This window comes from Apodemus sylvaticus, chromosome 5, assembly GCF_947179515.1.
Source record: "Apodemus sylvaticus chromosome 5, mApoSyl1.1, whole genome shotgun sequence".
In the NCBI taxonomy this organism is placed as follows: Eukaryota; Metazoa; Chordata; class Mammalia; order Rodentia; family Muridae; genus Apodemus; species Apodemus sylvaticus.
The window spans coordinates 35,524,946-35,550,910 of record NC_067476.1 but is presented as its reverse complement, the minus strand read 5'-3'; the positions used below and the strand labels follow the sequence as shown (position 1 = coordinate 35,550,910).

At 35.5% G+C, this 25,965-nt stretch overlaps 1 protein-coding gene across 1 annotated transcript in view; it reads right to left on the bottom strand.

Moving 5' to 3' along the window:
- Positions 1–1,754: 1,754 nt before the first annotated feature.
- Positions 1,755–25,965, bottom strand: part of Kcnj3 (potassium inwardly rectifying channel subfamily J member 3) — a 163,453-nt gene continuing 139,242 nt past the window's right edge. The window contains exon 3 of the mRNA XM_052181129.1: positions 1,755–2,341. Coding sequence (XP_052037089.1) covers positions 1,755–2,341 — 587 coding nt within the window. The remainder of the gene's footprint in view (positions 2,342–25,965) is intronic.

Genomic DNA, 25,965 nt, shown 5'->3' with positions numbered 1-25,965 from the left:
CCAGTAGTAATTCCCTGTTATGTGTTTGCACCTACAGAATTTGGTTGATACAGAGGTAGCCAGAAGATATAGTGGATGATATACTGTAGATGTAATAATTTACCTCTAATAAAATTATCGCAGTATCACTAAACAAGAAGGAATGCTGTGTGCTCAATCCAACCATCAGTGATTTATATATTAATGTGAAGTGAATTAATTCTGGGCCAAGTTGAATTGCTACAAATCCCTCAAAAATTGTATAGGAAAATCTATGTTAGTATGCAAAGAAGTAATTCTGCAGTTTCAAAAATCCCTTTTTATTCTAAAGCTTTGTGTTAAAGGTATATACTACCTATCAAGTTAGATACCAGCCAGATATTGGGGATTGAAAGCCAGTAATACTAAAATTATTCTGAGGCCAGGGATTCATGTCAACAATAAAAGAAATGTTCAACACCAAGACAAAACCAAAAAAAAATCCTGAGTGTACAAACATTGTCAGATCATTTGATTTTAATTTCTCTCAGGTCTGGGCAAAATTATGAGTGACAGACCTGGGATAGGTTTCCAGACCAGGAAATAGTCTCTCACAACAAATGCCATAAACTGGAGAGCAACATAGAAGAGTCTCTGTTAAGCATACAAATTTTCAGCAAAATGTATTTATCATCTGTTTTTGTGCTATCATGTCTCCTGAAATATCTACAAGTCTTAATAGATGACAAAAGTTCCAGAAAAAAAAGAAAACAAATTGCAAGCAACTCATTTTGACACAGGCACTGTTTACCCAGTCAGTTTCACACAGACTCTGACATAGTCACAATAACCTGGCTACTGACTAGTCCAATGATTCAGCATTTGTTCAGAGCTCGTAGTTTTATTAAAGTACAAAACCAACTTCCAGATAATAGTTTCTGAATCGATGAGTTAATTAACTTTTATTAACCCCTCCCCCACCCAAGTTCTAGTGACTTCTAAAAATCATAAGAAAAGATCAATGATGTGTACTATGTACCAGCACACTCTAAAATTTACAAATTAAATGCATAATAGTGATGTTTCTGTGCTGTCAAAAACACCACAAATCTCTGCTATCCTTTTATGGCAAAGTACAGTTGAAAGATTCCATGACCTCAACAGCAGAAAACATTAAATCAGATTTTTAAGTAACAAATAATTTAAGGCTAAAATATTTGGTATTCATAATCAATGCCAGCAGCCTTCCTAGTCTAATAAAGTAAACATGCACAAGAAATACAAATTTGAACAAAACATCACAACTTTTATTAGATATATGTTTGTATGGGTATGTTTTATATATATGAGTATTTGTGTGTGTCTGTGCATATGCATGTATGTATGTATGCATGTATATAATTTTAATGCCCTGAAAGCTATCCACTCATGTTTGGCTTAATACATATATTAGAAATTATGGGGAGAATATCTCCACTTCAAATATATATTTGTATATTTTCCAGAATATTCAATATAAATATGCCATATATAAATCATGCCATAAAACTAAATGCAAAATTTGCACATTATTGCATGCTTGATGTGATAATACATGCCAACTAGTAGCTTTCTTATCATGTCCTCCCTTCATAACTAATGTTCAGCACAGTAACAACACTTCAATGAAGAGTTCTCTGATATATTTGCCAGACCAGGATAGACCTCTCAGATTTCATAGGGAGGATTATCTTATCAGCCAAATATTGGACTAATACTAAATCAAAACATTAAATAATGCCTAAAGAGGTGTTCTGCTATGTGAAACGGTCAGAGTTCATTTTTCTTAGTTTGGCTGGAAGATTCCCTTCCATCCTGGTAGGTCCTCCAGCCATCTTTTGAAGCTTTGGTGGCAAATCGGCCACAGACTGGCTCATGGGATCCGATAACATCTTGGTGGTTTTTGATACCAGTTTTTCTTCAGAGTTGCCAGGAACTGAACTTATTCGTTGAAGTTTCATGGGCAAATCACCCAAACTATAGGCTTTTTCTGAAGTTGTGGAACTCATCCTCAGGAGTTTTTTAGGAAAGTCTTCTCTCCCAGTAATTTTCTGTAGCTTCGATGGAAGTTTTGTGCTAATGTCATCTAGTCCATCTAAACACTCCACAGAATTGTGTCTTTCTTTGCTGTTGGTTATGGCTGGTGCTATTAAAGGGGAGGACATGAGAAGCATTTCCTCCTGCTCTTTCACACTGTATGGAGGGGTGGGGACTTCAAAGGTTGCATGGAACTGGGAGTAATCGACTTTAAAGAATCCTTCTTCTAAAGAAATTACAGGGAAAAAACGATGACCCCAAAGAACTTCGTCCTCTGTGTATGATGTTCGAGCTTGACAAGTCATCCCTGCAAGCAGAGAGAAATCTTTTAATGAATTATGCACAGTGGAAGTAGAAAAAATGCAGGAGTCCATTCTGTTCACAGATTCATATAAGTAGACCACACAGTACTAGAGTCTCAAAGTTTTACTTTGTATTAGAGCTGTAGTGAGTATACTCTCCTCTACAGAAACACACAAGGTGCTGGAAATGCTCAGATTCCTAATGATTCATAGTTCCTTATCCACAAATCAAATCTAAAATTTACATAGAGGAACATCAAAACACTTGTCTATACGAGGAAGCTAGAGAAGAAATTGTATGATTATTACTATCATTTAAGAAGCAATGTTATAGGCCATATACATCTGGCTCTGATTTCAACCTGTACCAGAGTGTAAAGATAATGCAGTTACAAACTTCTGAATAACTTTCTATAATTTAAAGCACAGACACATGCCAAAAGTTTCATGCTGTGAGCAAGAAATAAAACCCAGTTGGCTTTACATGAATAAGTTCATTTTTTTCCTTCTTCAGTTAGTGACAAGCAAGAGGAGATAAGGACACCAAAGTTCTCTCTTCAAAGCACTTGTTAAATCAAAAAAATAGAGTAATTTCTATGTTTGAACAATAGCTAGTTATCATGGTAGTCCTGTCTTTCAGATAAATAAAGTCAAAATAAACATTGGTTAAAATCATGGAAATTTTATGATATAATGGCTACTTTGGGCCTTGAATACACCATTTTCCTTTTACTGTTCTAAAGATTTCTGCAAGTAAAGCTGGATTTCAGATATAAAGTCATGTAACATATATTATGTTGCTTGAACTTAATACATCTCACAGTACTCCGAGATACACAATTTTGTGCTCTTCAAATATAATTCATTTACATTGTTATTATCTAATCAGTAAACTTCTGAATATTCAACATTTGAAAATAAAGTCACAATTAAAAAATCATATCAAATTTCACTTTTATATGAATCATACTATTTTCCATGAGAAACAAAAGAATTGCTTCCCTCCATTTTTATTATCAAACTTCTCAGCTATTAAAAATTAAAGGCAAAATGCTAACATTTCTTCCCATAAGAACCAAGTGTAATCTAATGAGCAATGGCTGTCTTGCTTTTTTTTTCATTGATCCACAGGTGATTTCTGTTGTTTTAATAAAAGAATATTGTTACCTGAAAAGTAATCACACAAAGTACTTACTGAGAATAGGGATTAAAGTCATCCTTTAAAAGCCATATTGAAGAAAAGTTAAGTCTTTCATTGAATCCTCCAAAATGAACATTATATATCACAAGGCACTTCATAGTCATCATTACATGCCATCCTTCATAAGAGATTAGAACTTTTTAATGCAGAAAATAAATTTCCATGTCAGAAAGACACTGTGCTCGGTATCCCTGGCCTTCATTCTTATGCTCTCTACAATCCGTTTAGGGAGATGTGCTTCAATGATTATAGAGATGAATAACCGAGGGCTCAGAGGCACTAAAACCGTATGAGGAAACACATTTAATAAGTTGCAGATAAAAGTATCATTATTTCTTCTTTCTTTCATTCTCTCTCTCCTCTATCAGACATGCACAGTCTCTCTACCTCCCTCTGCCCATCCTTCCCTCTTCCTCTCTACATTTAATGTTTCAGTTAAGAATATAGATCTAGTTATCACTCTAACATTGAAATAATACTTATGTGCCCGACAGTGACAAAATTACAATTTGTCAGGAATATCCCTCTCTATATTTGTGTGTGGAGCTCAGGTTTACACACACTAGTAAAAGTAACATCATTTTGTTATCCAAACATATATACAATGCCTTCTGAAATAATTTGTATGACAATATTGCATTGTCATTTTATCATAAAATCTGAAAAAGGAATCCCTGAATATATTTACTTGCTATTATTTCAGAAATCTGAAGATAAAATACCCAAAAGAAAAAATATTCTATTTACTAAATAATACAGCAAATAATACTGACATAGCCTTTAATCCTCTCCTAAAAAGAAGCCATTCTGTATAGAGTTACAAAATCTTTCTGTACGATTTCAATGGAACAAAAATATTAATGTGTTTTACATAAATGATATTGAAATGAAAGTGCTGTTATTCCCCCCAAATTCCCATTTTAATGTAAAAGAAATCAATTCTCTTACGCCATTTTTTACCAGAGGCAGGGTTCAATAGAATAATGTCAGGTGTTATGCTCAGGATGTCAGTGTTTTGAAGCTGTGGCAGCTGTGTAAGTTTGTCCTAAGATTTTTGTAAGCACTATTGTTAATTAAGAAGAGACTTGAGGCCTCAGGGAAGCCAGATGCCTGATGGGAAGGGGGAAGCACCCTCTCAGAAGCATCCTCCTTTTCTGTAGGAGGAGTAGGATGAAGAACTGTGAGAGGGTGGACTCAGGAGAGTTAACAGCTGGAATATAAGTAAATAAAATAATTTAAATAAACAAAAAATAAGTCTTAAAGTAAATTGGAGCCATGAACTTTGTGCAATCATTTCCAACAGTCAGATTAAACACTCAATAGTTGATGCATGATGACTTCTATTGTAGATTGTTATTTTTGTTTGCTTGCTTATATATCTTCTGCTGAGGGTATGTTGATTAAATAGTCACGAATATGGTTGACTGTTCTTTCTGACCCTTTACTCTCACCTTCTCCACCTCTAAAGAAAATGTCATAATAGGTCATGCAGTTATGCCATTTTAAGCACATCCTACCAACTGTTTGTGATTTATGTAGGCCATCTCCCTGACAATAGAAATGATGGACAATTACTGAGTTAGTCATAATCTGACAGTTTAATTAAAGACCTGTAATAATACCAAGCTTTGTCATTTTCACCTCAAAAGCTCTCAGACCTGTTGTTCTAATGAATATGGAATTAGTTTGAAGATGTGACCTTGAGCTAGCATAAAGAATTGGCTATAGAAAATACAAAAGAGGTCATCTGCATTGCATTTACAGTTCTAAATTTATAATTCTACTGGAATAAAACACATTAGACAATAAAATATGCCCTTTTTAATCTCTGAATCTATGCATGGAACATTTTTTTTCACAAGATGTTTTTCATCCAAAGATGCAGAAGTCCCAGCTATTTCCAGCAGCAGCATCTGCTGCTTCACCAGTTTCCACAGGGATGAACGCGTGTTGATTTTCACTGCATTTGTTCCAGTCTGGAATCTGGTCAAAACATGCAAACAGTTATCTTGCCAGCTGAGAGGTGCAATCACATAGTACCCTTAGAATGATGGTATTCACCTGCAATTATGTTAATTCAGCTGGAATCCTCCATCATGAAATAAGTGTGTTTCATTTTTGAATAGTCTAAGTAAGAAAAATAATGAATTGATAGAGCATTCTAGAAGGAAAGATGCTATAATGAATGCATATTCTTAGAAAACATAATTATAAGTACTGTAAAGCTCTTCAATTAAAGTTTGCATTTTATTTTGTTAGATACTAGTTTAGGATAAATTTTAAAAATGAAATGGGTTCTCAAGTACATTTTAGTTCATTGTTCAAGGCAAGGAATGGGCATTATATGTATTTCTCTGTTATCCAATATAAAGCTTAGATGTCCTGTGTGTTCTTACATCCAAGAAAGTACAGAAGGAGGAGAAAATATGGCTGGAAGAGAAAAAGAAAATCCACTGTGTTGGACACGTTCCTTGGTATTATTAATATGAAATTTTGGTAGATTTACTAATTCGCTTACTGAAACTCTTTTAAATAAAAAACAAATGTTCACACTGAAGCTCTCCATTGATGAAACACATGTAGAATGAAAAATCTGGGGAAAATTTAGAAGGTGGCAATAGGAGTAATGTAAATTAAAATATAGGTTTAAGACAAAAAATATGGAGTTCGCTTAAGGGCCAGTTACTACTGGTAATGGTGTGTGTCCTGGAGTGTCATTGATATACCCAGGGAAACTCTATGGGAAAAGATGTATTCTCCATTTGCGAGCAGAGAATTCAGTTTCAAATAGTTTCTTGAGTAGTGATTGGAGAACCCCAATGATTTTCACATTTTGATGTTTGTTTGCTTGTAAACTTTTCAGAGAGAGAGAGAGAGAGAGAGAGAGAGAGAGAGAGAGAGAGAGAGAGATGAAAGAAGATAGAATTAGTTGGATGTGAACAGGATCTGGGAGGAGTTGCAAGAAGGGAATATGCAGAATATTTTAGGTAATAGTTTTTAAATAAAAAGTTTTTAAAATATTTTAATTGTTCGTAAGTTGACAATTAAGAAGTAATTGCTGATATCCAATGGCTTTGAACATTAATTTTCTCTATTGTAAATGTATAAAGCTTTTCACTTCAGTCAGACAATATCACAGGTTTTCAGGTGCACATCAGATAAAAATTGTCCTTATGGAGGAAGGAGAACTAGTCAATAAATCACTAAACGCCACAGACACTTCCAATTTCTAGTGCCATGAGAGGATTATGTGGTCTGTAGTTCATAAGGTAGAAGCAGCTTAAAGAGCTTTAGGAGAATGTGATAGCTAGTTAGTTATACAGTAGGCAACCAAATCCATCTCCTTTTCAGTTTCTTAAAACTGTTGCTTCTCAATCTGTTGTGAGTAGACTTAACTGTACATAGTAAAGCAGTGCACCATACACCATCCACAGGAAACTGCACAATGTCTACAAGCACCTAACCGTAAAGGAACAGCCAAATACCTGCTTCCAACTCTAGATGTTGTAGCATCTCACTATACACATGAAGGTCTGTATCTAAAAAGTTAACATTTTATTATTTTATCTCTCTCACTTTCTCACCATTTAAGTTTCTCTACTTCTTTGGTCTGGCTTATAGTTTTCTATGGAATATTACACTAGGTAGACATTAGGTATCAGTCACATTATGTGGCTTTCTAGGAAACAATTTGGATAGCTTTGATTTGTAATTTAATTTTTTTCTACCGTTAATGAGGAAAATTCCTATTATTTAAGTCATTTATTAATAATATATGTAGATGTACATGTCAAATACCTCCCTAAGTACTTCTGTATGACTCCAGTCCTTACAATACTTTGACATACTAGAGAAACTGTTACATCTTTTCCAAATTTTAGAATTAAAAATATATCATGGGAAGATGATATAATCAAGGGGGCGTTGGGGCTGAACTGAATGAACAGGACCTAAAAACCAGGTTCTTAATCACTACAGTTACATTGTCTCTCTATCAAATTGCACAAAGAAATAGAAAAGAGTATCAGAGTATTTAAAATGTAGCCAACAAATATCCAACTTCAAGTCTTTATTTCTATGCATGGAGGATTAAAGTTTAATCTAGTTATCAGGCACATATAATTGTATAGGACATGGACCAAAATGAAGTGTAAGAAAAATTATCATTTCTTTGTGAAAACCAGGTTCCTCATACAGATATGAAAAGTAAGAACACTTACCCCAAATGCTATGGACAAATCCAGATATCAGCATCTAGGCTGTGTAACTTTTGGAAGTTTCCTGCCCTTGCATTGTTGATTCTCAGTTTTTATAATCTGTAAACACTAAAATATTATTGGGTTTTATACCTTATACCTTGACTTATAAAGCCATCAAGATGATGTGATAAGTTAGTGCTTGTACATTTTTAAACCATGAATAAACACTAGATATCTCTATAATATTGTCATTCATTTTAAGCCATATGGAAAATATGACAAACCAAATGTCAGTACACTTTTGACAATTAAAACATATAGAGTCATCGTTTAACCACAATAGATGTTCTTCATTTATGTTCCTCAGGCTATTGGTTAAAATGATAATTTTTGTTGTTGCTGTTGTTGTTAAGATAACTGTGATAGCATTAATCACACACAGTATACTTGACAGTGGACCTGACCCTGTGCTGTGTAGCATGATATTTTCCTACACCATGAGGAGGCACTCTGAAGTGAATTTTACTAAGTTCTTATCTCAAGGAAATTACTGGATTTTGGAAGATAGCAGAAGCAAAAAAAAATATCACAGAACTAAGTCCACAGGTCAAAGTGGGAGGCAAACCACACATCAATGACTTCATGTGTCATGTAGTCCATAGTCACAGAGAGATGAAATCTTACCTTAGATATCTCTGCCATATAAATGTGTGTAGGCACATTAGTTCATTGATTAGGTAAGTCATTATGCTGCTCATACTACTGAGTCAAAAGAAAAATTTTAAATATAGCTACAATGATAGGAACAGAGATTTTATAGGATAGATACAGCAGACACAAGTATCTAAAGAAGCAATTCACATCAGCCCTAGAGGCCACTTGCACAATGGATAAATCATTTTGATGCCAGACCGATGTAATATCAAACAATGTCTCTCAGCTCAGTCATTAATGGATAACCTTGAAGGAATAAAGCTAATAAGCCTTTTGAATCTTCAGTGTTGTTATTTGTTAAGTTGAACGTTCACTCTGAGTGATAGAGTGAGGATTAAATACATTAAGAAATGTATGCAAATTGCTTATATAATATGCAGTGATAATTTTGTTCAGGAATTAGCTCCAAATGCAGGCTATATAAATACAAGTCTCATGTGCAGATACATAAATGCACAAACTGGAAATTTTAAAGGACATTATTTTTCCTTTTTAAATCCTTATTTTAATAGTTATAAATGTATCAGTTAAAAGCTCATACAGGGCATGTTGTCACAAAATAACTTCTCAGTCTACCTTGCATAATTTTTGAAGGTTATTGAATAAGAACTATTGCTTTTTTTCCCCTAAAGTACTTCTGGAATTTCCCTCATACCCCTGAGGTAATAACTGTTGTGCTCACTCAGCATTGGGCTCACGCTTCTTGTTCTCTAATCAGCTCCTAGTTGAACATAAATTTAAACTATAAACTTTCCAAAAAAGCTCATGATATTTTAACTTCTCTTTGCAAGACAAAACAAAACAAAAAAAACATGTGTTCTCCACTGTTCAATAATGCTGTGGTTATTGGTTCTCCTGAGATACACTGCAAAGTCATTAAGTATACAGAAATTGCTTCTAGAAACTGCAACATGCAAATAGATGGAATTTGTTTAAAGCCCAACATACTCTACCGAAGCACATCTTTAGAGAGGAGCTACAGGCATACATTTAGTTTGATACTATGCTCTATTCTGTACAAGCATGTGACTTTGCCATGTGTTCTCAGATACCAAGTTGTTAATTTTTCTCAACTGATGTCAGAGATGTAAAAAATTACAGCAGAAAAACCTAATTATGTTTATAAAGATAAATAACTACACAAGTAAATTAGCAATGGATATTTAAAGTACACTTAAGGTTTTTAAAATCTCAAAACAAAAGGAAAACATATATTTTTTAAAAATTATCAAAAATAAGTCTCTACTCTCCAGAACAGAATTTAAGGGTGGATCCTCAGGTCTATTAAAAAGTATGCTATGTGCAGGTAGTTTGTGCTGAACACACAACAATTTTGAACAAGGACAGAAATGTATGTGATAAGTTAGAGATTGTTCCTGTAAAACCAATGATTCATTATTTAAACCATATGAATCTTAGTTATTATAAAGTATGGATAGAAAGAAGACTAAGACTATCTGATTCCCAAGCTGTTCACAACATAAATATGTACATACATATATGTATGCAAGCATATATAATCAGCTCACAGATCTCCATATTAACCACTATATACCAAAGATGGGTCATTGGAAGAAACTATTTATCATACTCTTATTTCAGTTTCCCCAACCTAAACATCATTTTTAGACATAATTTATTTGTTTTCTAATAATCAACTCATTACTCTGAATCAACTCAAAACAAATCAAATTACTTCTATTTCTTTATTCTCTGGTTATCTGAGTTACACAATGGTGTCTACATCACCCTGGGATCTGAGGAAGCCTGTATAATCACACTTACTAACAACAAATCAATCCCTGCTACACATCTGCTTCTTCATGCAACTGTAGCAAAGCTAAACAGGAGTGCTTTCCCCTTGGTGCACTTAGCTTCCTTGAGACACTGACAAGACCCCACCTCCAGTCTCTCAGGCTTATTTTTTAGGAAGCATTGCAAAATACCAAATTTACTTTCATCTGATTATCATTCCTTAGATTTCTCAGTGGAAATGCTCTCTTTTCAGCCTGCCTATTTTTGGATTTCTCCTTGAAAAGTGTATTAAAACATGCTTCCTTTCACGGTCAATTATAGAATCAAAACAAATCAAGGTTTGCCATTGTTCTTTTCCTAAAAAGACAAGATTTAGTTTCTAAAATATTTTTATAGCATAGCAACAGCATAATTGAGTTACTGTGGAAGAATGACCTGTAGAAGACTGATAGAAGAAAAGATTATTTTAAAAAGAAAAAGATAACAAATACAGCAAAAAAAATCACAAAAAAACAAAACAAATATAAACACAAAACAAAATGTGTGTTCTAGGTGACATTAGCAATTAATTTTTTGGCTAATATATTCCTTATAATTACATGCCTAAATCTTCATCTTCACAGCTGTCCCAAAAATAGTGCCTTGCCTATCAATACAAATCTTACACAAACTAACAACTAAAATAATTCTAGCATATCTTCCAGACACTCTGAAATACCTTCATAAGTTAAAAACATTAATGAAATATTTGCTAATGCTTACTTAAAAAATATCATATATATGTGTCATAAAAATATCACACATATATATGGAGAGAGAGCATGTGAGCATAATTCCCCATTCCTGCAAAGATTTATTCTTTTCTTCATATTAACTATGAAGACAATAGGATATACAAACTCATCTCTCTTGAGTCATAAAGTTTCAGTGGGTAGAAAGGTTTGTCTTCCATTCATTCATACTTTTTTGAAACACTGGAATATCTTCATTCATCTCTGTCAACAATTTCTCAAATCCAAAGCATAAATCAAATACATTTATCTCTACTATATCATTGCCAGTTTTTATGTTTTAGCTTTATAACTTTAAAAATATGTTAAATTCCCTCCCTGGCACATGCCTGCATGTGTATCTACATTCCTCATTCATAGGGAACTGTAAATGACTTCACAGTACCCTTCATTCATTTATTGAGCATTGACTTTCTGTGAAACATTTTTCCAGTCCTTGTTTTCAAGTACACAACAGTCCTTACTATGTGAGCAAATGGTACACCAGTGTGTAAAAAAAATAATGTAAGTAAAAGCATAATGACCTGCATTAAATTAAAGGTACAGCTTGCAATTTGTAACTTCCTGTAACAGCAGAAACATTACAGATATAAGGATTCTTAAGAGTCAGTGAGATGACTCAAACAAATAAAGGCACCTTCAGCCTTGCTGGACCACCTGAGTTCTAGTCCTGAGGCCCACATAATGAAAGGAAAAAGCTTATGCTTGTAAGCCTCCTCTGATCTCCATAACTATGCTGTATCATGTATATACACATGTGCACGTGCATATCCCCCACACAAAACATACCAAAATAGAAAGAAAGAAAAAAACAAAGGAAAGAAGGAAGGAGGGAAGGAAGGAAGAAAGGAAGGAAGGGAGGAAGGAAGGAAGGAGGAAGGAAGGAAGAAAGGGAGGAAGGAAGGAAGGAAGGAGGAAGGAAGGAAGGAAGGAAGGAAGGAAGGAAGGGAGGAAGGAAGGAAGGAAGGGAGGAAGGAAGGAGGGAAAGAAGGAAAGAAGGGAGGAAGGAAGGAAGGAGGAAGGAAGGAAGGAAGGAAGGAAGAAAGGGAGAAAGGAAGGAAGGAAGGGAGGAAGGAAGGAAAGAAGGAAGGAAGGAAGGAAGGAGGAAGGAAGGAAGGGAGGAAGGAAGGAAGGAGAAAGGAAGGAAGGGAGGGAGGGAGGGAGGGAGGGAGGCAGGGAGGGAGGGAGGAAGGAAGGAAGGAAGGAAGGAAGGAAGGAAGGAAGGAAGGAAGGAAGGAAGCTCTCTATGGGATACCTTAGCTACATTAGCTGCCTAGTTCCAGTGTTGTTCCAGGATAAGATGCTCCATTCTTCAGGAGGAAAAGTAAAAAGGAGGGAGGAAACTGAATTTAAGAGATAGTGGTAAGATGAACTCTTAGTGATTTTTATTTACTTATCAATAGCCTATTTTAATACCAGTGTACGGGAGTCATTAGCAAAACTGCAGAGAACATAGTAATAGAGCAAACATCTGTAAGATTTCAATCTTGATTCATATTTCTGCATATTGAAAATAACTTGGGGATGTTATGAATTCAAAACTTGACCCAGAAACATCTATAAAAAAGCTTCTTAAATTGGTTAGTGAAGCAAACAAACAAAATTTAAAGTTAGATTATATACAATGAAAAGTAATATATGTCACATTAGATGATTGCATCATATTTTCCTTATGGGAGTGTGAAGTCATACATAAGTAGATAGAGATGTCTATCTCTATCTCTATTATTAGAGTTAATTGACCTGGAATTAGCTATTAAGCCACATTATAATTAAACCAATATGACATTTTGTATACCTGCCAACTGTTGGCCAATACCGAATCTATTATTTTGATGAAATTCCTGTCCCTCATATCACTAAATAGGTTTCCTCACACAGTGCACCACATCTATTTCTACCTGACAGTTTAAAATTTGTTTTCTCCTAGCTCGTGACTCTTTCTTTTTTTTTTTTTTTTTTTTATTTATTTTTTTTATTATTCGATATAATTTATTTACATTTCAAATGATTTCCCCTTTTCTAGCCCCCCCACTCCCCGAAAGTCCCGCAAGCCCCCTTCTCTTCCCCTGTCCTCCCACCCACCCCTTCCCACTTCCCCGTTCTGGTTTTGCTGAATACTGTTTCACTGAGTCTTTCCAGAACCAGGGGCCACTCCTCCTTTCTTCTTGTACCTCATTTGATGTGTGGATTATGTTTTGGGTATTCCAGTTTTCTAGGTTAATATCCACTTATTAGTGAGTGCATACCATGATTCACCTTTTGAGTCTGGGTTACCTCACTTAGTATGATATTCTCTAGCTCCATCCATTTGCCTAAGAATTTCATGAATTCATTGTTTCTAATGGCTGAATAGTACTCCATTGTGTAGATATACCACATTTTTTGCATCCACTCTTCTGTTGAGGGATACCTGGGTTCTTTCCAGCATCTGGCAATTACAAATAGGGCTGCTATGAACATAGTAGAACATGTATCCTTATTACATGGTGGGGAGTCTTCTGGGTATATGCCCAGGAGTGGTATAGCAGGATCTTCTGGAAGTAAGGTGCCCAGTTTTCGGAGGAACCGCCAGACTGATTTCCAGAGTGGTTGTACCAATTTGCAACCCCACCAGCAGTGGAGGAGTGTTCCTCTTTCTCCACACCCTCTCCAACACCTGCTGTCTCCTGTATTTTTAATCTTAGCCATTCTGACTGGTGTAAGATGAAATCTTAGGGTTGTTTTGATTTGCATTTCCCTAATGACTAATGAAGTTGAGCATTTTTTAAGATGCTTCTCCGCCATCCGAAGTTCTTCAGGTGAGAATTCTTTGTTTAACTCTGTACCCCATTTTTTAATAGGGTTGTTTGGTTTTCTGGAGTCTAACTTCTTGAGTTCTTTATATATATTGGATATTAGCCCTCTATCTGATGTAGGATTGGTGAAGATCTTTTCCCAATTTGTTGGTTGCCGATTTGTCCTCTTGATGGTGTCCTTTGCCTTACAGAAACTTTGTAATTTTATGAGGTCCCATTTGTCAATTCTTGCTCTTAGAGCATACGCTATTGGTGTTCTGTTCAGAAACTTTCTCCCTGTACCGATGTCCTCAAGGGTCTTCCCCAGTTTTTTTTCTATTAGCTTCAGAGTGTCTGGCTTTATGTGGAGGTCCTTGATCCATTTGGATTTGAGCTTAGTACAAGGAGACAAGGATGGATCAATTCGCATTCTTCTGCATGCTGACCTCCAGTTGAACCAGCACCATTTGTTGAAAAGGCTATCTTTTTTCCATTGGATGTTTTCAGCCTCTTTGTCGAGGATCAAGTGGCCATAGGTGTGTGGGTTCATTTCTGGATCTTCAATCCTGTTCCATTGATCCTCCTGTCTGTCACTGTACCAATACCATGCAGTTTTTAACACTATTGCTCTGTAGTATTGCTTGAGGTCAGGGATACTGATTCCCCCAGATTTCCTTTTGTTGCTGAGAATAGTTTTAGCTATCCTGGGTTTTTTGTTGTTCCAGATGAATTTGATAATTGCTCTTTCTAGCTCTGTGAAGAATTGAGTTGGGATTTTGATGGGTATTGCATTGAATCTGTATAGTGCTTTAGGCAAAATGGCCATTTTAACTATATTGATTCTGCCGATCCATGAGCATGGGAGGTTTTCCCATTTTTTGAGGTCTTCTTCCATTTCCTTCTTCAGAGTCTTGAAGTTCTTGTCATACAGATCTTTCACATGTATGGTAAGAGTCACCCCAAGATACTTTATACTGTTTGTGGCTATTGTGAAGGGGGTCATTTCCCTAATTTCTTTCTCAGCCTGCTTATCCTTTGAGTATAGGAAGGCCACTGATTTGCTTGAGTTGACCAACCAAAACTACTATATCCAGCAAAACTCTCAATCACCATAGATGGAGAAACTAAGATATTTCATGACAAAACCAAGTTTACCCAATATCTATCCACAAACCCGGCCCTAAAAAGGATAATAGGAGGACAACACCAATACAAGGAGGGAAACTTCACCCTGGAAAAAGCAAGATAGTAACCTTTCATCAAACCCAAAAGAAGTTAAGCATTCAAATTTAAAAAATAACGTCAAATATGATAGGAAGTAACAATCACTATTCCTTAATATCTCTTAACATCAATGGACTTAATGCCCCAATAAAAAGACACAGACTAACTGAATGGATACGTAAACAGGACCCTACATTTTGCTGCTTACAGGAAACACACCTCAGGGTCAAAGACAAACACTACCTTAGAGTAAAAGGCTGGAAGACAATTTTACAAGCAAATGGTCTCAGGAAACAAGCTGGAGTAGCCATTTTAATATCAGATAAAATTGACTTTCAACCCAAAGTCATCAAAAGAGACCCTGAGGGACACTTCTTGCTGGTCAAAGGAAAAATACAAAAAGAAGAACTGACAATCCTGAACATCTATGCCCCAAATGTAAGGGCACCCTCTTTTGTAAAAGAAACTTTATTAAAACTAAAAGCACACATTGCACCTAACACAATAATTGTGGGTGACTTCAACACTGCACTTTCCTCAATGGACCGATCAGGAAAACAGAAACTAAACAGGGACACAATGAAACTAATTGAAGCTTTGGACCAATTAGATTTAACAGATATATATAGAACATTCTATCCTAAAACAAAAGAATATACCTTTTTCTCAGCACCTCATGGTACCTTCTCCAAAATCGACCATATAATTGGTCACAAGACAGACCTCAACAAATATAAGAAGATCGAACTAATCCCATGCCTCCTATCTGATCACTATGGAGTAAAAGTGGTCTTCAATAGCAACAGAAACAACAGAAAGCCCACATACACGTGGAAACTGAACAATACTCTACTCAATGATACCTTGGTCAAGGAAGAAATAAAGAAAGAAATTAAAGACTTTTTAGAACACAATGAAAATGAAAACACAACATACCCAAATCTATGGGACACAATGAAAGCAGTGCTAAGAGGAAAACTCATAGCCCTGAGTGCCTCCAAAAAGAAAATGGAGAGAGCATACATTACCAGCTTAATGACACACCTGAAAGCCCTGGAACAAAAAGAAGCTATTTCGCCCAGGAGGAGTAGAAGGCAGGAAATCATCAAACTCAGGGCCGAAATCAATCAAGTAGAAACAAAGAGAACCATACAAAAAATCAACAATACCAGGAGCTGGTTCTTTGAGAAAATCAACAAGATAGATAAACCCTTAGCCAGAATGACCAAAGGGCACAGAGAAAGTATCCAAATTAACAAACTTAGAAATGAAAAGGGAGATATAACAACGGAAACTGAGGAAATCCAAAAAATCATCAGATCCTACTACAAGAGCCTATACTCAACACAACTGGAGAATCTGGAGGAAATGGACAATTTCCTTGACAGATACCAAATACCAAAATTAAATCAGGACCAACTAGACCATCTAAACAGTCCCATAATGCCTAAAGAAATAGAAGGAGTCATAGAAAGTCTTCCAACCAAAAAAAGCACAGGACCAGATGGCTTCAGTGCAGAATTCTACCAGACCTTCAAAGAAGAGTTAACACCAATACTCTTCAAACTATTCCACAAAATAGAAACAGAAGGAACACTACCCAATTCCTTCTACGAAGCCACAATTACGCTGATACCAAAGCCACACAAAGATCCAACAAAGAAAGAGAACTTCAGACCAATTTCCCTTATGAACATCGATGCAAAAATACTCAATAAAATTCTTGCCAACCGAATCCAAGAACACATCAAAACGATCATCCACCATGATCAAGTAGGCTTTATCCCAGGAATGCAGGGTTGGTTCAATATACGGAAATCCATCAATACAATCCACTACATAAACAAACTCAAAGAACAAAACCACATGGTCATTTCATTGGATGCTGAAAAAGCATTTGACAAAATTCAGCATCCCTTCATGCTTAAAGTCTTGGAGAGAACAGGAATTCAAGGCCCATACCTAAATATAGTAAAAGCAATATACAGCAAACCGGTAGCCAGCATCAAACTAAATGGAGAGAAACTTGAAGCAATCCCACTGAAATCAGGGACCAGACAAGGCTGCCCCCTTTCTCCTTATCTTTTCAATATTGTACTTGAGGTACTAGCTCGGGCAATTCGACAACATAAGGAGGTCAAAGGGATACAAATTGGAAAGGAAGAAGTCAAACTATCATTATTTGCAGACGACATGATCGTCTACCTAAGTGACCCAAAGAACTCCACTAGAGAGCTCCTACAGCTGATAAACGACTCTTTCTTTTTATAGAGACTGCCACATATTTTACAGTCACCAATGGTAGCTACTTTTTAACATCTCCTTTGGCAGAAATTCAGCTACACTTTGTTTGCTTGCAGGCTCAGAACAGAGCTGAATAAACATTTGCAATTCAGCAGTTGTTCTGGTTCTGTGCTTTGCAGTAAAAGGTCAGGGGAATTTTATTCTAATTTTGCCATTATGCTATTTTTAGAGACCAAGTGAAAAATGAATTCTCTCTAATTTTAAGACAACGGTTTCTGGGAGATTTTATTTTCTAAGTGTGAAAATGGCACATCACAGTAATAATCACAAATGCATGTTATTTTAACACATATATTTTAAAGTAAAATAAATGATCACTTGTAGCGTGTATGTACATGTCTTGTGATTGAATTTAATTTTCAGATAAGACAGAGTCTAGAGACTAAACTTACTATTTGAAGTTTTCTAAACACATTGGCTTCTCACTTTCTTCCATATTTCCTTAATTTATCTCGTTTTTTAAAAATACAATTCTTTTTTGAAGCCCAAATTCTAAGAAACACTAAAACAAGCAGTATAGGAAACATGTGACACAGTGAGTTCCTTAAAGTTAGCCTTATCAGAACGAAAATGAGACTTAAACTTTTTATCAGCCTATACTAAAATGAAGTAAACCCTAAAAGTATCATAGTCATTCTCCCAGTGTTAAGTGAAAAATGACTTGTCCGCAAGCATTCTACTATCATAGAAACCTTCTGCTTAGAGGCAAAATTCTGCAACATTTGCCCTGCTAACATTTGAAGAAATTTTATCATATGTATCTTTGAGAAATCATTTAAAAGTATCATTTACCTCATAAAATGGAGTTAAGGTTTTAATATGTTATAATCCCTATTAGTCAACACCTAGATAATAATTAAAAACAAAACATTACTGAACTATGGAACTGTGAGAGAGATGGGAGGTCAAAAGAATTAACCAATCTGGAATAATCTAAATTAAGAGCTTTGGTCTGATCTTCACTTAGAACTCATTGTAGAGAAGTAGTAATTTATAAAGGAAGATTTTTTTTGGATCACATATGTACACAGTTATTCTTGTTTCAATCATTTTTCATCATTCATAATTGGAAGCTGCATTTTAATAGATTCTGTAAATTAGAGATTTTGCTAATATTTTTTAATATTTGGTTTGATTTTGCATACAATGACATTTTTTCTAACTTCTTAGATTTGATGAGTTCCTTGAAAGAATGTGAAAATTAAATCAAAGAATCAAAATTTCATTTAAGTATCATTACTGTTGCATATTTTATTGAAAATATGTTTTGTTTAATTTTCTACCTCCCCCCAAAAATTTGTAGGTTGGTTTATAATTGCCAATTTGATTTTTATAATTGGATAATTGATTTATTTTTTATCTAATTATATTTTCCTATATTTTACAATTTCTGTTATAAAAATTAACAATGTTATTTTAGTAAGATATCGAACAAACCAGATGATAATAAAACATATAAACACATTAAATTCCATCAACTATTAATCCTACCATTTCTAGAGGACCATGAAAATAGCATCATTTTACTTGAAACAACAAAATAAATGACACTGAGTGAAGCTTGCAAGGCAATAGTGAAAAATCTGAGTGCACCTTAGAAGTCCAAATCTCAGTAAAGGAATCTGAGACACATTTCTTGTTAGAAACTATTTGTAATATATGTGGAACAATCAAAATACAGCCCCATGGCTGATGGGAGGGCAAATTGGTACAACCACTTTGGCAATCAATTTGATGGTTTCTCAGAAAATTAGGAATAGTTCTAGTCCAAGATCCAGCTATACTACTTCTGGTAATATACTCAAAAGAAGCCTCAATAATATCTCAAGAGACTTCCTCAACTACGTTCAAAGCAACTATGTTTATAATAGCCAGAATTTGGAAGCAGTCTAGATGTCCCTCAACTAAAGAACTATAAACACAAGATAGAGTAGTGATTAAGGAAATCACCTGATATTAGTCTCTGGCCTCCACACATACATGCATACAAACTTGCACATGAATATATAGTACACACACACATCCAGGCACACATACACACACCCATAACCATACCGACACACACACACACACACACACACACACACACACACACACACACACTGTAAGGTTTTTTCTTTTCAAATGGTTAAGTATATAATTTATACATGTGAATTTTTCTTTTAAAACTGAATTAATTGGATTGTATATGTTTTAGTATATACTGCATCTGATATGTTTTTCTAATTTCCATTTCAATGTATTTATTGTCATATTAGATAAAATTGTGTCATTAAGTTTTTAGTTATATGTGTGGAAAAAAGAACTGAAAACCAAAAACTGGTTCATCTACATAATGGAATACTCTTCATCTATTAAATACAGAGACATCATGGAATTTTCAGGCAAATAGATGTAAATAGAAATATCATCCTGAATGAGGTAGCCCAAACCGAGAAAGACACACATGGCATGTACTCACTAATAAATTGGCATTAGCCATAAAGAACAGGATAATCCTATTACAATCCAAAGACCCAAAGAAACTATGTAATAAGGAGTGCACAAGTGATGATGCATAAGTTTCATTCAAAGGGAAAACAAAATAGTCATCTGATGTGGATGGAAGGACAGAACTGAATGGGAAAGTGGGATAAGGATGGAACAGGGATAAGGATCAGGTGTTGGGAGAGGAGATGTGGAAGAGTGTGGGGAGTAATAACAGCAATTGATGGGGTCATCTCTGGTGCTAGCTGGAGAATTGAAACTGGGAGACTCCTGGGAAACTATGGGGGTGGCCCTATCTGAGACTTTCGGCAGCTGCAAAGACTGAAGTGTTCAGCTCCTATAGCCAGGTGTGACTTCTAGTGGAGGGATAACCCTCACTAGAGTGGACAATAGCCCGTACTCAAAACCTTCAGTCCCAAATTTGCCTGATCTATAAGATGCACAGAGAGATAAAGAAAGCAGAGATTGAAGGAATGACAAAGCAAAGATTGTCCCAACTTGAGACACATCCCATGTAAGAAAGCCAATCCCTGATGTTATTTATGATACTCCACTATGCTTGCAGAAGGGAGCTTAGTGCAACTGTGTCCTGAGAGGCTTCATCTAGAAGCAGAAGTAAACAGATATAGAGACCCACAGCCAAACATCAGGCAGCACTCAGGGAGTCTTATAGGAGACCAGGGCATAGAGTTGAGTGACCTGGGCTGCTCAAGGACATAATAAGAAGACACACAGTCAACTAATCTAGACCCATGCGTGATAACAGAGACAGAAGAACAAACCAAAGAGCATGCAGGTCCTGGACCTCGGCCCCATACACATTTATAGATATGTAGCTTTGTCTTTATGTGGGTCCCCTAAGAATTAGAACAGAGGCTATCTCTGTTATCAGTTGTCTGTCCTTGGACCCATTTTCCTAATTGGAATACCTTTTTGAGCCTCAGTGGGAGAGAATGTCCAGGAATTCTGCAACTGGATCTCCCAAGGTGGGTGGTACCTTCTGTGAGTAAAAGGGACAAGCTTAATGGGAAAGAGATTTGTAAGGGACTGGGAACAGAAGAGGAGCAGATGTATTTATTCATGGTTCTCTAGAGTCACAGAACTTATGGAATGTCTCTCTGTATTGAGGAAATTCATTGTGATGACTTCACAGTCTGTAGTCCAACTAACCCAACAAGGGCAGCTGTGGATGGGAAGTCCAAGAATCTAGTAGTTGCTCAAACCCATGAGGCTAGTTGTTTCAGCTGGTATTCTGTAGAAGTAGGTTCCAACATATGTGCTGGCAAGTAAATAAAAGCAGGCAAAGAACAGTGAATCTTCCTTCTGTCAATGTCCTTATGTAGGTCTCCAGCAGAAGGTGTGGCCCAGATTAAAGGTATACCACCACCCCTGGATCTGGGTCTTGCTTTTTCCCAGGGTCTTGAACCCAGAGTTCTCCTTGTCTCAGTCTTCTGGGATTAAAGACGTGTGCTACCTTGCCTAAACCTAAGCTTTTCATGTCCACAATCATAGCCTTAAGATCTTCATGCCAAAATCCAGGTCAGAAACTTGAATCTTTTAGCCTTGAGATCTGTATGACAGGTATGCCCTCCAATTCCATACTGTGGTTCATTCCACATAGATTCAAGTTGACAACCAGAAATCGCCATTACAGCTAGTGTGTGTGTGTGTGTGTGTGTGTGTGTGTGTGTGTGTGCAATCAGGATATAAAATGAATGAATGAATTAATTTAAATATGCCAATAATATATCACATTAAAGGTAAAAAAATCTCACAATGACTATAACTCAGTAAATAAAGAAAAATCACTGATATGGAGGCTAATTATGTAAATTAAGAATGTTCTATGTTACTTTACATTTTATTTTTAAAGTTAAAATATAAATAAACAAATTTTCCTCTTTCTTTCCTCCCACTGCTAATCCAACACTTCTTAACTTGTCAGCATGAACCTTTTAGGGTCAAATGACTCTTTCACAGGGAACACATATCAGATATTCTGATATAGATATTAGCATTACAATTCAAAAGAGTAGCAAAATTATAGTTATGAAACATCAACAAATTAATTTTATGGTTGGGGGTCACCACATGAAGAATTGTGTTAATGGGTCTCAGCCTTACAAAGGTTGAAAAACACATCTCTAATCCCTCCTATGCCTCTCACTATATTCCTTTTCAAATTCACACCCTCTTTTTCTTTATTTGCTACTTATACAGATTTAAATCCATAAATACAAGAATACAACTCTGTGAGTACATTTAATGTTGTTTATATGTTTACAATTTCAGGGCCTCATGCATGGGGAATACTAATTCTTACTCTTTCATCAATTTGCAGTTCTGCTTAGTTGCTTGTCAAGGTGTAGAGCCCTGGAATATTCCTCCTTTCCACTTCTACATGCCTACTTTCCTTCTTTGGGTCTTGCCATAGAGTTAAGGTGTCATGAATGTACTTCCCCTGCCATTTCTAGCAGACAAAATCTCACAGAAGTTTTCCTGGTTTTCAAACCCTTATGACCTTTCTACAGTCGCTTCTGTTGTGCTGGTATATGCCCTAAACTTTAGGTGCAGAGGATGCATTGTGGATGTATCCATTGGGAATTGACATACTCTGATTGTTGTTCTCTGAATATTGATCTTACTGTTTTGGTTTTCAACAATGTTCTCCATCTACTGCAAAAATAATGACTTTTGTACAAAAATAATGACTTTTGAGGAGAGCTACACTGGTCTATGAGTGTAAGAATATTTTTTTTTATAGTTAGGAATTATTCTAATTCACTAAAGTGACCATAGTAGGTCCCCCTTTAAGACAAGTTGCTGATAGTTGCCTAAGTTTTCAGTACTAGACATGACTGAATGAGTGGGCATTAAGTCTAACTAGAGAGCTTTTGGATATCTCCAAAATATGTGTACCATTATTGTACTTTTATGTATATTTTATCTTATTGTCATTGTTGTGGTTCATAGGTGTCACAGGAAAGTAAGGTTAACACAGAGAGGTATGGGAGGTAAGAATCCTACTAAGGCTATTCAAAAAAGCCCAACAGTATTATTTTTATTTACCTAGAATTAAAATTAAAGTAATATGTGCATATATATGTATACACATATGTATGTATGCACAAACATATGAAATGTTTGTGTGTGTATATATGCATATATGTGTGTATGGGTATACATCTGTGTGTATATATGTATGTATGTATGTATGTATGTATGTATGTATGTATGTACAAACCAAATTTATGACACTCGTACTGACAATGCTTTCCTAAAGCATCATATACTAATCAAAACCACAGTACCAGGCATGGGAAATCCCCTGTCAAATTGTTCAGAAGAGTGTCTGGAACATAATGGATAAAGAAACTCTCTTATATCTACACTTTGGAATATTGTTCAATGTTCTTTATATGAACTATTTAGGCACAAAAAGATAATATATAGCCTTAACTGCATAATATTAATTGAAAGAATCCACTCTGAGAATCATGTGTGTTTAATTATTCCAACTAAATTTCATTCTAGTAAATAAATTTTTGAGAATTAAGGTAAATTGTTTACAAGGGTTGAAGGGAAGGAGAGAAGATTAGGAGGACATTCACATGAAATATTTCTGTATGGTATTATAATGGTACACACATGACCTTATACATTAGTTAATATTTAGAAGAGTCAACACAAAATATAAACTCAGTTTAAAAACTGTGACAATTGGCCCCTTAGTTGTGAAAGACATACTACTTTGTACCACTAAAATCTAAAACAGAGAAGGATAAGTCACAAAACTCCTGACTAAGAAAAAATAATTAACTTTTGCAAGATCTCACAGCTTGCATATGTAAGACGTTAACTAGTATTAAGAACTTTAAATAGTGTGAAGACCTCATATTAATTTGAATTCTAAATTTCAGCCACCTCATTAACATGACATAGGCACTGTGATTTATAAAGTGAAGCACGCACTGAAGTACTTATCACAGACATTCTTTCACGCAATTTAAAATTTTGATCACTTTAATTTATTAACAGATTTCTATAATCACATTTAATGACTGAAGCCATAACTCAAGTGGTTTTATTGCAATACTATGATATGAATGATGTGGAAATAACTATATCTTCATGATGTGGGAAATGGGTAAAGAACATGGGAAATCCCCTGTCAAATTGTTCAATTGTCAAATATTCAATATAGTTCTATTCAGCCATTAAAATGATAAAAAAAAATGCTGCCATTTGTGACAACATAGAGGGCATGGAGATTCTTTAGTTAAATATAATACTTATAAAATAAAAATACAAGTACAAATATTCATCCGCATGTAATGAAGTAATCTCATCAGAAAACAGTAGATATTGCAATTGGAGGGTTAGGGAGGTAGGGGTGAGGGTAATAAGGAATAGGTTTAGCAATAAGTATAAAGTATTATGGTTTCTGGCATGACTACAAATAACTGAATAGGTCTGTACAAGAACACTAGAAGAAAATATATAAATATTTGAGGAAAAATAAGCTTAAGTCGCTTAAATAGCATGCACATTATTTGCCATCTCATAGTACTACAAGTTTATATTTAGTTTTTTAAAAATTTTAAAAATTATTTTAAAACTTTAACAAAAACATAAACTTACAAAGAAAAAGTTAAACAAAAGAACAAAAATACCCATAAAAAAACAAGTTAAAGATAAAAAGTCCTCCGTTAGTTTCTTATAATTTGCTCTTGCAATCACCACGCTCACTGGATTAGGCCAAGCCTATCTACCTAAATAAGTGAATTGCCTCTCAGTGGTCCCCTAAGAACCCTCAGTTATTCATATACTGTCACAGCCTCATTTTAATCAGCTTTACATGCTCCATGTTTAATATGTACTTTATAAACCTGTTTAAGGAGATTCAAGTTCATCACTCTTATAAGATTATGCTTGACTCTTCCTACCATTTTTTGTTTTCTTTTCCATCTTCCCCCAGGCAGTACTTTACTGAGTAGCCCTAAGTATGCTGGAACTCATTATGTAGATTAAGACTGCTTAGAATTCAAGAGATTTCTCCCTATCTCTGCTTCTCTGGTGCTGGGAATTTATATGAGCCATCAAAACCTGCCTGTGCTAGAATATTAATAAAGAAATACCCTCGTTGCCATCAAAGATGGCATGAACTATGTTTTGAGAGAAACAGGAACTTACCAGAAGCGTAATCTAACACAACAATGACATTCAGTGTGTGGCTCTACCTATTATTTGTCATTTCCATTTTCTAACTTTTAATTTTCATTTACATTAAAGAGACCACACAGTTTACATTGCTTCCATTCTCACCTTATTCTTCTTCAAAGGATTTTAGTGTAGTCAAAATAAGGGATTCATCTTCCTTTATTGGTTTGTGTGCTAACTTGAGATTATGGTATTTTTAAGCACTAAAGGACAGACTAATCTAATGAATGCCAGATCTCTGGGACTTCCTAGAGATTCCCCCTGTCTAGGGTGGAGGAAGCTTTCAGGAATCAAAGCAGGAGACATTAGCCAATAAGAGTGGGGATGTGGAGTCTTAAGAGGCTACCTTCTATAGCCCTACAGGATCCTCAGTGGAGGGATAAGGACACCAACCCTCCTACAAAATTGTCGACCCAAAATTTGTCCTATTTAAAAGAAATGCAGGGACATGGATAGCTCAGACACTGATGGAATGACTGAACAAGAACAGTCCCAAAATGAGACCCATCCTATGGGCAAACACGAATCCTCGACACTATTAATGATGCTCTCTTATGATTGTAGACAGAAACCTAGCATAACTGGGGCTCTGAGAGGCTCTACTCAACAGCTGACTGAAACAGATGAAGATACCCACAGTCAAGCATTGAATGGATGTCAGGCACCCTTATAGAAGAGTTGGGGAAGAATTGAAATCCCTGAGGGGATGAGAACCACATAGGAAGACCAAGAGTGCCAACTAATCTGGATCCTGGGTGCTCTCAGAGACTGAGCTAACAACCGAAGACATGCACAGGGTGAATAGAGAGCCCTGGCACATATGTGTAAGACATGCAGCTCAGTCTCCATCTGGGTCTTCCAACAAATGGAACAAGGAGGCTCTACCCTAAAGATATAGCCTGACTGTGGTATCCGTTTTCCAATAGGGCTGTCTTGTTTTGTCTCAGAGAACATCGA